At 38.1% G+C, this 14492-nt stretch overlaps 1 protein-coding gene across 3 annotated transcripts; it reads left to right on the forward strand.

Moving 5' to 3' along the window:
- Nucleotides 1-643: 643 nt before the first annotated feature.
- On the forward strand, nt 644-14248 carry slc4a1a (solute carrier family 4 member 1a (Diego blood group)). Of its 3 annotated transcripts, none has more exons than XM_028456327.1 (21): nt 644-775; nt 1791-1866; nt 2007-2062; nt 4592-4704; nt 5856-5902; nt 5993-6158; nt 6236-6371; nt 6452-6521; nt 6614-6656; nt 7399-7583; nt 7678-7885; nt 9107-9310; nt 9391-9539; nt 9619-9813; nt 9914-10159; nt 10251-10340; nt 10725-10891; nt 10974-11215; nt 11310-11479; nt 13012-13185; nt 13269-14248. In XM_028456327.1, the coding sequence occupies exons 2-21, from the start codon at nt 1840-1842 to the stop codon at nt 13320-13322; spliced, it is 2742 nt and encodes a 913-aa protein (XP_028312128.1). In that variant the 5' UTR covers nt 644-775; nt 1791-1839; the 3' UTR covers nt 13323-14248. The 3 variants fall into 3 exon arrangements, with proteins under 3 accessions (XP_028312128.1, XP_028312129.1, XP_028312130.1); XM_028456328.1 differs by having other exon boundaries at nt 661-795; XM_028456329.1 differs by lacking the exon at nt 644-775 and having other exon boundaries at nt 1789-1866; nt 4575-4704.
- The last annotated feature ends 244 nt before the right edge of the window (nt 14249-14492 follow it).

Genomic DNA, 14492 nt, shown 5'->3' on the forward strand with positions numbered 1-14492 from the left:
ATTCTTTACACAATATCAAAATGGGATCACAATCCAAAAAAGGTAGGGAACCACTGCACTAAATACTATTTCTTTCCACTTATTTACTAAATGAGATTCTTTAAAATGGCTGTTACCACTCCTTGATTTACTCATTATGCTCTATAGATGTTTTCTATTTTAGATTTTTCTGAGCGAAATGTTGTAGTCAGACAAAGTGGGTACTTTAGCTAGAAAAGTTTGAGAACCACTGGTCTAGGTGACACTGTGTTCCCTTTGAATACAGCGTGAATAGTAAATGGACGTTAGATGAGTTGAGATACTCTTTAGTTTGTGGTCTTCATCACCTCAAACTCCAAATGTTATAGGACGAGGGAATCCCAAGTAAACAACATGAATGACGTAGCAAGATGCTCTTGCCCCCTTCGCCACCCTCTTAGCCCCTTGGTGACCCTCAGACAGGCCTTCCAACGGCCTCATGTAGGCCCCAACCAGGCGTGGACTGACTGAATGCTGAGTGGGCGGAGCAGACGGTTTTGGGTTGGGATATCCCTGTCTCAAGGTGTCACCGACAGATAGGGATGTTTGCACGTCACCACACCCCATCGCCAAGACAGGTTGCTTGGCAACCACGGGGGTCCAGGGGTATTACACTTTTGGTTGACGTTGATTCGTATGGGTGTTCCCGCTCATTGTTCGTCGTAATCATCTGACCATTAGTCCACGCTCACTTTGGCGCCAGGCTCATCAAAGCCGACACAGCGTCGGTGGTGCTGATTCCACTGCTGGAGATCAGGTGGGGATACCTGCACACAGGTAGGGGCGTGGCCTCTCCTTGGCCAGGGGGGACACATGTTTGGGAACCGGGGAACTTTAGGGTTAATGTCGCAGTTATCGACGGAATGTCCAAAAGTGTTCCAGTGGTAGATGGTCATTGCGAAACCTTTACAGATATTGCTTCAGGACAAAGTTGTAGCTCAAATGTAGGAAACATTTCTAATTTGAATGAGGTTGAATGTACTTTTATAAGCTCTTTCATTTTCCTTACAAAACTTTATTCTTTTCATACAATACCATTTTGATGCTTGTTTTTATTTGTGTAAGTGAATCATTGAAAAAGGAGGTTACAAAATAATAATAATAATAATAATAATAATAATAATAATAATAATAATAATAATAATAATAATAATAATAATAATAATAATAATATTGTGTTCTAAATTCATGTAGAGTGAAAAAAGGATTTCTTCTGTCTGTGTCGATTCAGAAAAAAAAACAGAACGTGGCTCGTTGAAGGGTGTAACTCAAAGATAAGACTTTGTGCATCTCGTATTCAAACTATATGGTAACAGTTCAATGGCTGTCTAGCCTGTGGAAAAACAAACTGAGTCACCATCAGGAAGAAAGACAGATAATAGACATGCACTATATGCACAATTCTAGCTAGAAAATAGACGGATGCATTCCACTTATCATCATATTTTTAGCTGTTTAATAACTCTAAACTAAAATTAGCTTGACTCCATTAGGTTATCTCTGCCAATTGGTAAATCAAATTGGTGTTTAACTTTATCAAACAACAGTAGTTGGCATTTAATACTACAAGATATTTGCTTCTAGTTGGCAAACAGAGAAATGTATTTTAAATACTCAGATGTTATGATTTTGTGGTGATTGGTGCCACGACACATCAGTCCAAATTTGCGCTAAAATTGGTCAATTGTAATAAAGGTTGTTTGGTCTTTGCAATGTGCTAATTTTTATAGTTAGAGAGATTTACATGTGTATTCTATTCTGTTGTTTAATAGGGGATGCGTTATAGTAGCTGAAAATTGGAGGACGAACGATTGGACACCAATGGAGAATAATCTCACTTTTGAGGAGGTTGGTTATTACACTACTGTCTTCACTATTATTTCTAAAACACATAATGCAGATTGGGAGACGTGAGAATTTATCAGAGCACCTCCTGGAATAGAATGCATTCATTTTTTAAATATTTGCTTTTGTTTTTCTCAATAAAGGGCATTGACATGTCAAATGAAGACAATGGCTCAGCTTTTCCCTCTCCATTCCTACTGTAAGTAGTTCACAGTCCAGATAAGATCAGATCAAACTTGCGCCTATTTAAATGAAAAGCTGGGCTTCACTGTTCACACTCGATTTCTAATCAGATAAAGACCATGTCCTTCCTGTGCTACTTGCCTCAAGCTAAACATAGTTAACGTTTAAATATTTCATGTAGAATTACTGTATGGAGGGTTTCATAGTTGTTTCCAGGGTTGATAAATGTAGAAACTGTAATAATCATGTACACATTGACAGTTTGTGAAGACAAACAATAGCTAATAGTAGTCATATGTTTTCGTCCAATCACTAACTCACTAACCTGTGTCTGCTTTGTATGTGAAATGTTTGATTATGAGCAGAGTTGACAAGTACAAATACGTTGTTACAGTAGTTTTTTTTTCTGGTGTCTGTACTTTACATGAGTGTTTATTTTTTTGGCGACTTTTTACTTTTACGACTTACTTTTTAAAACAAATATCTGTACTTTCTACTCCTTACATTTCAAAAATGATCTTGTTACTTTTAAGACCCTCAAAGAGGACATCACAACGTATAAAGACGCAAACCAACATGGCCATATTTAAATGAGTTTTTCCGCAGTTGTTGGTGTTTAGAATAAGTTGTGCCGGATGCGGTGCGTTCTTTGCAAGCCGACAAATCAGGAGATTCTGGCATTCAAGAACTCTCTGTCAAATCCAAATATTTTATTTACAAATTTGATCTATAATGAGTGCTAAATTATCCAGGTGTTCATCAAGGGTAACATATTTAATTTATTTCCATGAACCAGTTTTTTTCAAGTTCTAAAAAAATTAAAAAACTAAAATAAATAATATATATATGGTATTTGCTAGCTTAAAAACTTTTTTTTTAACTTAAGTACATTTAGTAGCATGTACTTTTTGACTTTTACTCAGGTACGGGTGCCACTTCAATGCTTTTACTTTTACCAGAGTCATTATTTATTTAAGTATCTGTACTTTTACTTGAGTACTGAAGATTAGTACTTTTGCCACCTCTGATTATGAGACATGAATAAGAAAAAGGTTCAATCCTCAGCACTGCCCTCAACTGGTAATGTTTGACATTCCCTGGCGACCCAGCCTCTGGCTTTGGAGTTTGCATGTTCTCCGGATGGATTTCATTCCACATAATGGATGATGAGTTAAGGTATCCAACAGTAGAACTACAGTGTATTCTTATGTTTAATCCAATTACTTCGTAATGTGAAACATGAAAGTAGGACTTTACACTTAGACATTTATAGTAGTTGCAAAAACAGGGAAATGGAATTGTAAGAGTTTTGGCCACTGCTGCCCTCTTGTGGACATCAATACAATTACAATATTGAGATATGGTCATTTCATAAGCAGTAGAGCATATATGTCAAACCTACGGCCCGGAGGCCAAATCCCGGCCATTAAATCTCCCAATTCGGCCAGCAAAAGAAAATGAAAATGACAGCGAAAGCAAGACTCATTGCATAAATCACCAACTAATTCAGTTGTAGATCTCTTAATGAAAGATATTGAGATATGAATTTCAATGAAATTGCAAATTTTTTCGAGGACTCACAGTTCTCCCATGTCTATGGCAGTTACTTTTAACTTCTCAATTTTCCCAAAAATTTCCCCAAATTAAACAAAATTTGGTCACAAAATCAAGGAAATGAATGATCCTGCAGTGACTGATGACAGTGTCACTTATTGTTGGATATTGTCGATGCGCTAAATAATTTAAATACTATCAGTTGGAAGTGAAAACTAAAGCACATGAACGATGTATTTGCTCATTTTACCGCCTATAATCTGAGGCTCAATTGAGATTAAACTGGTCCGTATCTGGCCAGTGAATTAAAATGAGTTTGACACCCATGCAGTAGAGAAAATGTGAGCTTTTTTAGATTTAAAAGTGTTCTCGTTTGATGCTGACTTCAGTTCTGCAGGCACTTCCACTTCTTTGCAGCATAACAACTAACAGCTGCTTCACCCTGTTGGCTGTTTGCCTTTATCAAACCCAAAGATGGGCAACTTTTATCACCACAACAACAGCAGGGGCCAGAAAAACGTGATTGTCTGATTTGAAGGTCACATTATCAACATTCATGTCAGCATTTTGAATAATGACAAATCATTAATACAGGACACAAAAAAAGGATTTGTGAAATTTAGTTTGTTGTTTTGTGCATTTTTGTTGTTATTTTGCATTTCTTTTCAATGATTTCTGTAGGTGCCTCCTGCCCACGACTACTCTAACCTGTCAGTTAAAGCAGCACAATGATGTGAAAGTGTGGAGCACATGATATATGATAAAACTGAGAGAAATCAAAAGACCAAAGAACCAACACTATTTAACAACTTGATGGAAGAAAAAGTATTACTACCACAGGATTTTATTAACAGGCTTTTGGGAATTTCTACGAAACAGGATTTGATCAGGATTCAGGACCAAGTTTCTACATGAATTCTCAATTTTACTTCCTAAATTATTTTTCTCCTTGTTTCTTTTTACTCATCCATCAGTGTCTCCCATCTGACAGGGCCCCACCAGGTTTGAGTGACACATTCGATATGGAGGGTGGAATGGATGGAGAGGAGGAGAATGTGGAGGAACCATCTCCGCAGGCCATCGTCATCCCCAGCAGTTCAGATGGTGAGCTGACTTCACAGTATCTGCTGCTGTTTGGTGTTAAAGAGTAACTAAACCCCAAGGTTTTGGCTGAAAACTCAAAAAAAAAAAAATATCTTGATTATGGGCGGGGCTCCTGCAGCAGTTAAGACACGCCCAGACACTCTCTAATATCTCCAAAGAACAAGCTATGCTATGCTAACTACCTGCTCAATACCAGAGGAGAAAGTAATTGATTACAAGATTCATGTTACTGTAATTAAGTTGCTTTTATACTTGTTCTTTTTTGAGTATATTTATAAATCAGTACTTTTACTTGTACTTAAGTACGTTTTAAAAGAAGTAAAGTTTGTTACATTTCTACACCCAACCATTACTGAGTAAATTATTATATTCTTGTTTTAAAATGATCAACGGACATTGTGAAGTTGCAAAAAAAGGAAATGACCAGACAACAATAAAATGCATCACATCATAGCCGACCAATCAGATTAAACGTAATGCACGGCACCAAAACAGCATTGAATAGAGGTTATTTTCTCAGTTATATTTGGAGCATGAACATTTTTTTTTTTTTTTTCCATTTTGAATTGAATTTATTGGTGTTACTTTATTTTTAAAAAAAAAATCATACATGTTGACAAACTTTGTCCTTTGTGGAAAGATTTAGTCTCTTCCTTTTAAAGTTTCTCCATGAGATGTTTACTGTATGCAGGGGAACCGTGGCATGATTTATTACTAAAAATTAAATGTCGGGGGTGAAAGTAATTACTAATAATTTTACTTTGATTACTTTTACTATAGTATTTTATGTATATAATAATAATAATAATAATAATAATAATAATAATAATGCATTTAATTTTATATAGTATTTTATCATAGACACTCAAAGTGCTTTACAGAACTAAGGCCTTATAAAATCATCAGCCTCCATTCTCAGCCAATACCAAATGTCATTGTATTAGCCAGGTTTCAACCTATATAGGGCAGTCACTTTTACAACAAAATACTCCAAATTAAAATACCTTGACTAAAATGTCAAAAGTTGGTCAAGAATCAACCAACACCACTTCTTCATATCCAAATACATTTGTTTTCATCAGCTTTGGTGTTGAATTGCTCTTTAAGTGAAGCTACAGTGTTGGTCTTTTACTTACATTCTTCTTTTTCAGCTTTTCTGAACCAAAACACCAACGCCACAACAAGAGGGGATGCTCAGGTAATCCCACACACATTTTCAACACATTGATTGTTTCCACCAATGTGTTGCCTTTTTTTTCTTTTTTTAACCATGCTGGTTTTGCCACAGGCCTATGTAGAACTCAATGAACTCCAGGGCAACACCTGGCAGGAGACGAGCCGCTGGGTGGGCTATGAAGAGAACTTCAACACTGCTGCAGGAAAATGGGGCCCCTCCCACGTCTCTTATCTCACCTTCAAGAGCCTGATCCAGCTCCGCAAAACAATGAGTACAGGTAAGAATAAGAAGTTCATGGTTCCGGGGAAAAAAGATGAGTTTATATTCTTGATAACATTCTGCTCGTGTCCTCAGGGGCTGTCCTTTTTGACGTGAATGCCACCAGTTTGTCCTCCGTGGTTGAAAAAGTGGCAGATGAGCTGGTGAACAAGGATGAGATTCGTTCGAGTGATCGCGATGGTCTTTTGAGAGCGCTCCTGATGAAACGCAGGTATTTTTTATTTTCCGAGAAAAAATGCCCGCACCTATTTTCAAACTTGATCTTAAAACTGGCATTTGTTATCGCTTCAGTCAAACTGGGGAACCAGTGGTTACATCATCTGGTGACATTCAGATGCAGACATTTTCTGTTACAAACAAGGTAAGATTTCTTTTTCTAATATTTATCATTACAGAATTATTGTTTTCCATTTGCTCTAGCAGGATCACCATGATTATCTTTTGTTTTTGCAGAGAGAAAGCTCTGACAATGTGGAGGCCTCAATTGTCCTCTCAGGTCTGTTTTGTTTCCCTATAATGCAGTGTTTCTCAAATGGGGGTACAACATGGCGCTACAGGGGGTACTAGAGAGAGAGAGGAAAGTTATACTATAGTAACACCATAGAAATCAATCTATTTTGGAGCCACAAAATCTGTGTTTTTCAACATTCATTCAACATGGAATCAGGTTCCCATGTGGTGTCGCCTGTAAATTTCAGAAAAATTTGAATTGATTTTTGAAATTTTGTAATTATCATTCTTTTTTTTTTTCTTCTTTTTTCTTAAATTAAAGCAACACCCAATCTTAAACAACTGTATTTCTATACTTTCACTTTGTGAATCTAGTTAAACTAAAATGCAGTAAACAAATAAATAAATAAATAAATAAATAAATAAATATATCAGCTCAAACATGATCAAAAACTAATTGTAAAAAAAAAAATTCTTTTGGGCCGCCAGAAATTCTTGATATCAAAATGGGGTCATTATCCAAAAATGAATGGGAACCACTGCACTAAATACTGTTTCTTTCCACTTATTTGTAAATTGAGATTCTTTAAACTGTGTTATCACTCGTTAATTCCATCATTATGCTCTATAGTTGTTTTTAAATAGTTTTCTTAGCTAAATATTGTAGTCGGAGAAAGGGGGTACTTGGAATCAGAAATAAGAGAAAGGGGGTACTTGAGTCAAAAAAAGTTTGAGAACCACTGGTATAATGTATAAGAAATTTAATTTTTAACACTTTGTTTCCACAGGTGTCCTTGACTTTCTACAGAAGCCAGTGGTGGCTTTTGTCCGGCTCAGGGACTCAGTGGTGATGGAGTCTACTCTTGAATCTCCTATTCCTGTTCGCTTCGTCTTCGTGCTTGTGGGCCCCAGTCAGGCTGGGATCGACTACAGTGAAAGTGGCCGTGCCATGGGCGCTCTGATGGCCGACTGGGTAAGAGAGAAGACCAAACAAAAACAACTTAGAGTCTCACAAGTTATCCATCCGATGAATCCAATAATGGATTCTTATTTCTCTTCTGAAACAGGTATTCTGTCTGGAAGCGTTCTTGGCCCAGACGGACAAAGAGCTGACCAATGCCATTGCAGACTTCATGGACTGCAGCATCGTGATCCCTCCCACTGAGATCCAAGACATGGCCATGCTGGAGCCAATCATTGGCTTCCAGAAGAAGATGCTGTGTGACAGACTTCGTCCTGCCGACAGCCGCTTGGCCTATGGAGACAGAGTGAAAGGTGATCACGTCACAATACAGCACAATGAAGTAATAGAGTAAATATCTGTGAAGTGGCGTGAGTCGACAGTTAATTTTAAATTAGTTTCTTGATTAGTTTTAAGCCAGCGCCCAATCAACAGAACATGCAGTAGGTGATGAATGCAGTCTGTCACTAAATTGCTTGTTGATGCAATATTTTTTTAGGGGAACTAAATCAAGGTTAGTGCTTTTTGAGTTCAACTCAGTTGGAAAAAACTACAAAGGTTCTTTTGCTGTGTTCACACCGGATGCGTCACGAAATGTTCGTATGTCCAGATTACATACAAAGTCAATGAATAGATGCGTCCCAGATGCAAAAATTTTCCTGTGTGGCGGTTTGTAGTTTTCATCTTTAAAAGTCAACACTGAGCTAGGATAGCATTAGCCGCTAATCACACCGGCTTTTTTCAGTGGTGGTTTATGTTTATGAGAGGAGAAAAAGGAGTGCAGCTCCTCACTTCAGCAGGCAGTGAAACTCACAGACTTGGATGTGTCGCTGGTGGGCGGGGCTTCGCTTCAGATGTGCGTATGAAGCGAATTGGGGACATTTTTTAATCCTACGGACCCTGCGGTACGTTTCGTGCGGCAGATGCGTCCGGTGCTGCAAAAGACGCATCTGGTGTGAACGCAGCACGCAGCATAAGTCATTTAGTCAGGAAGTCAGTATGGAAACCCCCTGGATAAGTCTAAATCTCTCCAATAGATAGACAGGACCTCCTGCCTGAATATAGATTATTCATTATTTTATCATTAAGTTGGTGAATTTACATAATTACACAAAAGTAGACAGCTATGAGTTTTGCCTCTGTCAGAATTCACAATCCCATTCAGACAAACTCAGTTTTCGCAACGGGTGAGTAAAGAAAAGGAAAATAATTCTGTATATGTTTTTAGCATTGTTGATCACACTGATGTCATATAAAAAATGCATTTAGATAAACCATTGTGAGAGGATGTCGGTGCTTGTGCCATCATATAGGGTGGCACTATTATGTACATGCTCCTTCCAGGGTGAATGTTTCATCAAATCTTAAACAAAATCATATCGTTGAATAAATATTTTCCCATGATCAAATTTTGTTTGTATATGATGTATCTGTTAAAACATTTTGTTTGTTGATTGCAGAGGAACGTATGGGCTATCAGTCACTTTCTACTATTAATAGAGAAATTCTCTTTATTTCTTTGTTTGCTGGTCCAGTTGAAAAAGCTCCAGAGGTGCCCAGAGAGGATCCTTTGGCACGTACAGGCTACCCCTTTGGTGGCATGGTGAAGGACCTGAAGCGGCGTTACCGCCACTACGTCAGTGACTACACAGATGCTGTCAACCCCCAGGTTCTTGCCGCAGTCATCTTCATCTACTTTGCTGCCCTCTCTCCAGCCATCACTTTTGGAGGACTCCTGGGTAAAGAAGAAACCCCAATGAGTCAGATCGCTTGCAAAGTTCACTTTTAATAAACAACGTTCTTTCATTTCTAACCCTAGCTGACAAAACTGAAAAAATGATGGGCGTGTCAGAGCTTATGATCTCCACCAGCATCCAGGGTGTCATCTTCTGTCTCATTGCTGCCCAACCTGTCCTGGTTATTGGATTCTCTGGACCACTGCTCGTGTTTGAGGAAGCGTTTTACGCAGTAAGAACTGATATTTAGATGTAAAAAACACATGAATTATGACTAAAATCAAGATTGTTTTGTTTCTTTTTAATGCTAGTTCTGCAAGTCTCAGAACATAGAGTTCATTGTGGGTCGCATCTGGGTGGGGATGTGGCTGATAATCATCGTCGTCATTATTGTGGCAGTGGAAGGCAGCTTCTTGGTCCGATTCATTTCTCGTTTCACCCAAGAAATCTTCTCCATCCTCATCTCTCTCATCTTCATTTATGAGACCTTCAACAAGCTCATCAAGGTTTTCTTGGTTTCATCCATCCATCCATTCATCTATCCATCCAACCATACATCTTTTCATTTATAACATCTACTTTTTTCATGCTCTCTCCCTTCTTTAGATCTTCAAAACCCATCCACTGGTACTAAACTATGCACAGCTCAATGAGTCCTCAGACAACCCCTTCCACCCCGTTATCAAGAAACAAATTAAGATTCACCCAGATGGCAACAGTTCCATCCATGACCTGGAGATTCCTGGGTCGTTCCCCAACACTGCCCTACTCTCAATGTGCCTCATGTTTGGCTGCTTTGCCATTGCATACTTCCTCCGTGGTTTTAAGAGCAGTCACTATTTTCCTGGCCCAGTAAGATCAAGCTTAAAAAAATCAAACATCCTTCCAGAGGCTGCTGAGATTTTGACCACACTGTGTTTGTTCCCATTTTTGGTCTCACTAGCTTCGTCGCTTGATTGGAGACTTTGGAGTCCCTATTGCTATTTTCTTCATGATTGCTGTGGACATCTGCATTTCAGATGCTTACACTCAGGTAAGTGGGGGGGAGTGGCAAAATAATTACATATTACACAGCTTTCTGTAAACTTTGTTCAAAGCAAAAGGTGTTATATTTCTAATAGGATGGTTTGGTATGTTTTGTCCATTTTCCTGGACATTTCACCAGTCATCACACAGACACAATCGCAGACTCACTTTTAGATACTCATAGTCAATAAAGTCTCAAATTCAATTAATTAACACTCTGGAAGAAGCAAGATCTAAACCAGAAACATTTGCTTTAACAACCGGAAACCGGGTGGGACCAAGCTCACAGTCACCCCATTGTCCTGTCACTTCAAAATAAGCCAAATTTAAAAAAAAAAACAATGGCAACATTTCTTTCTGTGTTTGTGGCCAAATGATTCTTCTCCTGTAGAAACTGGTTGTGCCAAAAGGTGTTGAAGTGACCAACCCCAAGGCCAGAGGTTGGTTTATCAACCCCATGGGAGAAAAGAAGCCTTTCCCTATCTGGATGATGGCTGCCTGCTGTGTCCCTGCACTGCTTGTCTTCATTCTTATCTTCCTAGAGTCCCAGATTACAACGTCAGTGGCTAAGAAGGTTTAATATTGCAGAATTATTGTTTTTAAAGTTCCTATTTTTACATGGGCTCTTTTTGGATTCCAGACTGATTGTGAGTAAACCTGAGAGGAAAATGGTCAAAGGCTCAGGTTTCCATTTTGACCTGCTCCTTCTGGTCACCATGGGCGGGATTTCCTCTATCTTCGGCGTTCCCTGGCTAAGTGCAGCAACTGTGCGATCCGTCACACATGCCAACGCCCTCACTGTCATGTCAAAGGGTCCCAAGCCAGAGATAGAGAAGGTTGTTGAGCAGAGGATCAGCGGTATCCTTGTTGCCATCCTGGTTGGTAGGTCCTGTGTTCAAAACCCTTCAGTAAAAGCAGAATTCAAATGTTGAACCACATTCTGCATTGTCATGTGTTGTCATGCTGTGATTTTCAGGAGTTTCTATTTACATGGAGCCTATTCTCAAGATGATTCCAATGACCGCCTTGTTTGGCATCTTCCTCTACATGGGTGTCACCTCTCTAAGTGGAATCCAGATGTGGGACCGAATGCTTTTGCTTATAACTCCAAAGAAATACCATCCCTCTGAAGCCTATGCCACCAGGGTATTTAATTCTCATCAATTAATTGACATACAAATGGATTTACTTGTGAATTGTTAATATTGCAAAGTCATTACAGGGGCCATACTGGACCCTTTTAGCTCACCTGTTTGGCCAACAGGAGTCATGCTATGGGACATACTGTATGTGTGAGAGTGCTTGCATACTACAACATGTAAGGATATAATAACACCAGTTTGTGCCCACTCTTAGAAAATGGTAAACTTTATGATGCACTTTGAGTTCTGCATCACATTCATGAGTGTCTGTATGGGTGTTGCTGTGTTGTAAGTGTGCTGTAACTGTGGGTTTTATATAAAATATAAATTCCCATTTCAGATCCATCATTCTGAATCAAAAGTCCTCTCGACCACAAACAAAAGTTTCATGTTTGTAGTCGGTCAATGGGATTGCAGAAACTTAAAATTAGATGCTTAGATACATAGTGTTCATATCCCCATCACAAACAGCAAATATTTTTTCAAAGAGCATTTCATTATCATTAGAGATATCGGATCAGTGACCGAAATAATTATTGTAGAACAAGCAGTTTCAAAGGGTTGATGGAGATGAGCTTGTAGCTAAGGTAAGCTTTGTGGTCACAATTTCAACAGGGTTGATACGAAGAAAACTTAAAGACTCCTTGTATTGACTCTGTTTGGTCATTGTGATTCAAACTGGTCATTGGGGGAGCATTATTACTGATCTGAGCATGGCGGAAAACAACAACAAAAATACAAGAATTGACCCCAAAAACACACAAAATTAGCATTAATACTGATCTGAGCATTAATACATGGGGGAAAGGGTTTAGGGTTTTTTTGTCTTTGTGATGTCATTGTTATGTCGATTTTCATAGATTTTGTGTATTTTTGGAGTCAGTATGTGTGTTTATGCTGTGTTATTTTTTGTTTTCTTGTTGTAACTGTGCATTTTTCTGTCATTTTCTGCATTTTTATTGTCGATTTGTGTGTTTTTGGGGTCACTTTTTGTATTTTTGTTGTTGTTTTCTGAATTTCCCTGTCATTTTGTGCAATTTTGACAGTTTGTGTGTCTTTGGAACTATTCTGTAATCTGTTGTTTTTTGTGCTTTTGTAGTAATTTTGTTTGTTTAAGTGGTTGTTGTGTCTGTCTTTGTTGTCATTTTTTGTTTGAGTCATTTTGTGTACATTTTTTGATTTTGTTGTGGGAGTTATTTAGTGTATTATGTCAGGCTTTATATTCCTTCCAACTTCTTGAAATACAATTTTTGGGGATACGTTTTGGGGGCCGGACAAAATTAGACCGAGGGCCGCATGTGGCCCCCGACCAGTTGCCTATGTCTGGGTTAGCTTCTTTATTGTAGTGCAAAATGTCATTTGTGGCCTGTTGTTCTGTAACAGGTTAATTATTACAATATATATTTTACTAAGAGTTGTATGCTGATATGTGCCTAAGAACTTTGCTTGGAAATGAACGTGTTTGACAATAATAGTCTTCATTATTGCTACAGGAAGTGTTTTCGCTAACAGCTTCCTGTATCTTGCTTTGGGCAGGTGGGCACATTGCGGATGCACATGTTTACTCTCATTCAGCTTGTGTGTCTGGCACTTCTGTGGATGGTGAAGATAAGCGCCTTCTCCCTCGCTCTGCCCTTCGTCCTCATCCTCACCATCCCACTCCGCATGTTCCTCACTGGCAGAGTCTTCACAGTCAAGGAGATGAAATGTGTAAGTACCTCACTGCTTCTGCTACAGCCATACAACCTCACATGTAGGTTTCTATTTGGTAACTGGTTGTGCTTGTGTTGCAGCTGGACGCTGATGATGCTAAAGTCAAGTTTGACGATGAGACTGAGGATGTCTAACTCCGCATCTTTGGACCCATCAGCACCCCTCATGGACTTTAAAAATGAGGTCTATTTTTACTGATGTCAGTATTTTGTGTCCTAAAAAAAAAAAAAAGTATCTATCATAGTATTTATACAAAGCATTGTGGTTTTTTGACTGAGAAGGAACCAAAATGTCACCGTTTCCTTCCAACTATAGTAATTGTTTATCATGCCTCTTTTTATTTGTGTGTTATATCATTTTATGAGACAAATATCTGGATCACCCAATAGTTTCTTTATTTGGCATAATATAATTTGAGTGTGTTCAAGTACAAAGTCCAGAGTTGTCGTCTTAGTTTCGAGGATCATTTGGAAATAAAGAAGTCCAACTATGACGACAAAGAGGAAACCCACATGTTTAATTTTCTTTATCCATCAGTCTGATGGCAAATCAGTATATTTCATTACATTGGGTGGACGTTTACATAGTCCACCATAGATGATATTGTATGAAAGTTTGTGATATTGTCAAATTGTGTTTCTCTGTGTTTTGCTTTTCTCGATCAAAAACAGACGTTCCTTACCAACTTTTAGAGTTTAGAATTGTGCTTATCGTGTATTGAGCTATCAAGTTTGATTTTCAGTGTGTAATTGCTTTCATAAGTAGAGAATAGGATGGGCAGTCAGTGATATAGTTATTATTGTGGGGAAAAAACATCTTTGTAAATGCATTTTGCTCTGAAATGTGTGTGCTTTAGACACTGTACATCTGTAGGTCTTCATTTTATTAAAATACAAACAATATTTAAATGTCTTGTTGTCCACTGATGTGTCTAGAAATGTCTAAGGATACTTTTTCCCCCTTTTCTACAAGAAATTCCATATGCTTGAATATCTGCTTGAATGTTTTACAGTCTAAAATATTGATAAGTAATTTTCTCAATAAAATAATATTATATTAATCGTTGAAGGTATTCTTTCTTGTTTCATCATTAGTCGATTATTGTACCAAACTGACGCAACTCTCAGGGATTAGTGTTATTTCTCACTAATCCCTCAACTGCCATTGCCATTAAACTTTGTGCTGCATTTAGGGACATTAGGGATTCCCACAATGAGTAAAAAAATGACTATTTACCTTTACCTTTTACACATCCCTTAACCAAGGGCTTTACAGTTAAACAACAAAAATCTAAAGAGCACAGG

Source organism: Gouania willdenowi, chromosome 8, assembly GCF_900634775.1.
Source record: "Gouania willdenowi chromosome 8, fGouWil2.1, whole genome shotgun sequence".
In the NCBI taxonomy this organism is placed as follows: domain Eukaryota; kingdom Metazoa; phylum Chordata; class Actinopteri; order Blenniiformes; family Gobiesocidae; genus Gouania; species Gouania willdenowi.

Bases quoted from the DNA above. Each gene is read 5' to 3' on its own strand.
- slc4a1a (XM_028456327.1), top strand. From the start codon at position 1,840: ATGGAGAATAATCTCACTTTTGAGGAG. The intron at 2,063-4,591 runs GTAAGTAGTTCA...CCCATCTGACAG, and splicing joins TTTCCCTCTCCATTCCTACT to GGCCCCACCAGGTTTGAGTG. The intron at 7,886-9,106 runs GTGATCACGTCA...TTGCTGGTCCAG, and splicing joins CTATGGAGACAGAGTGAAAG to TTGAAAAAGCTCCAGAGGTG.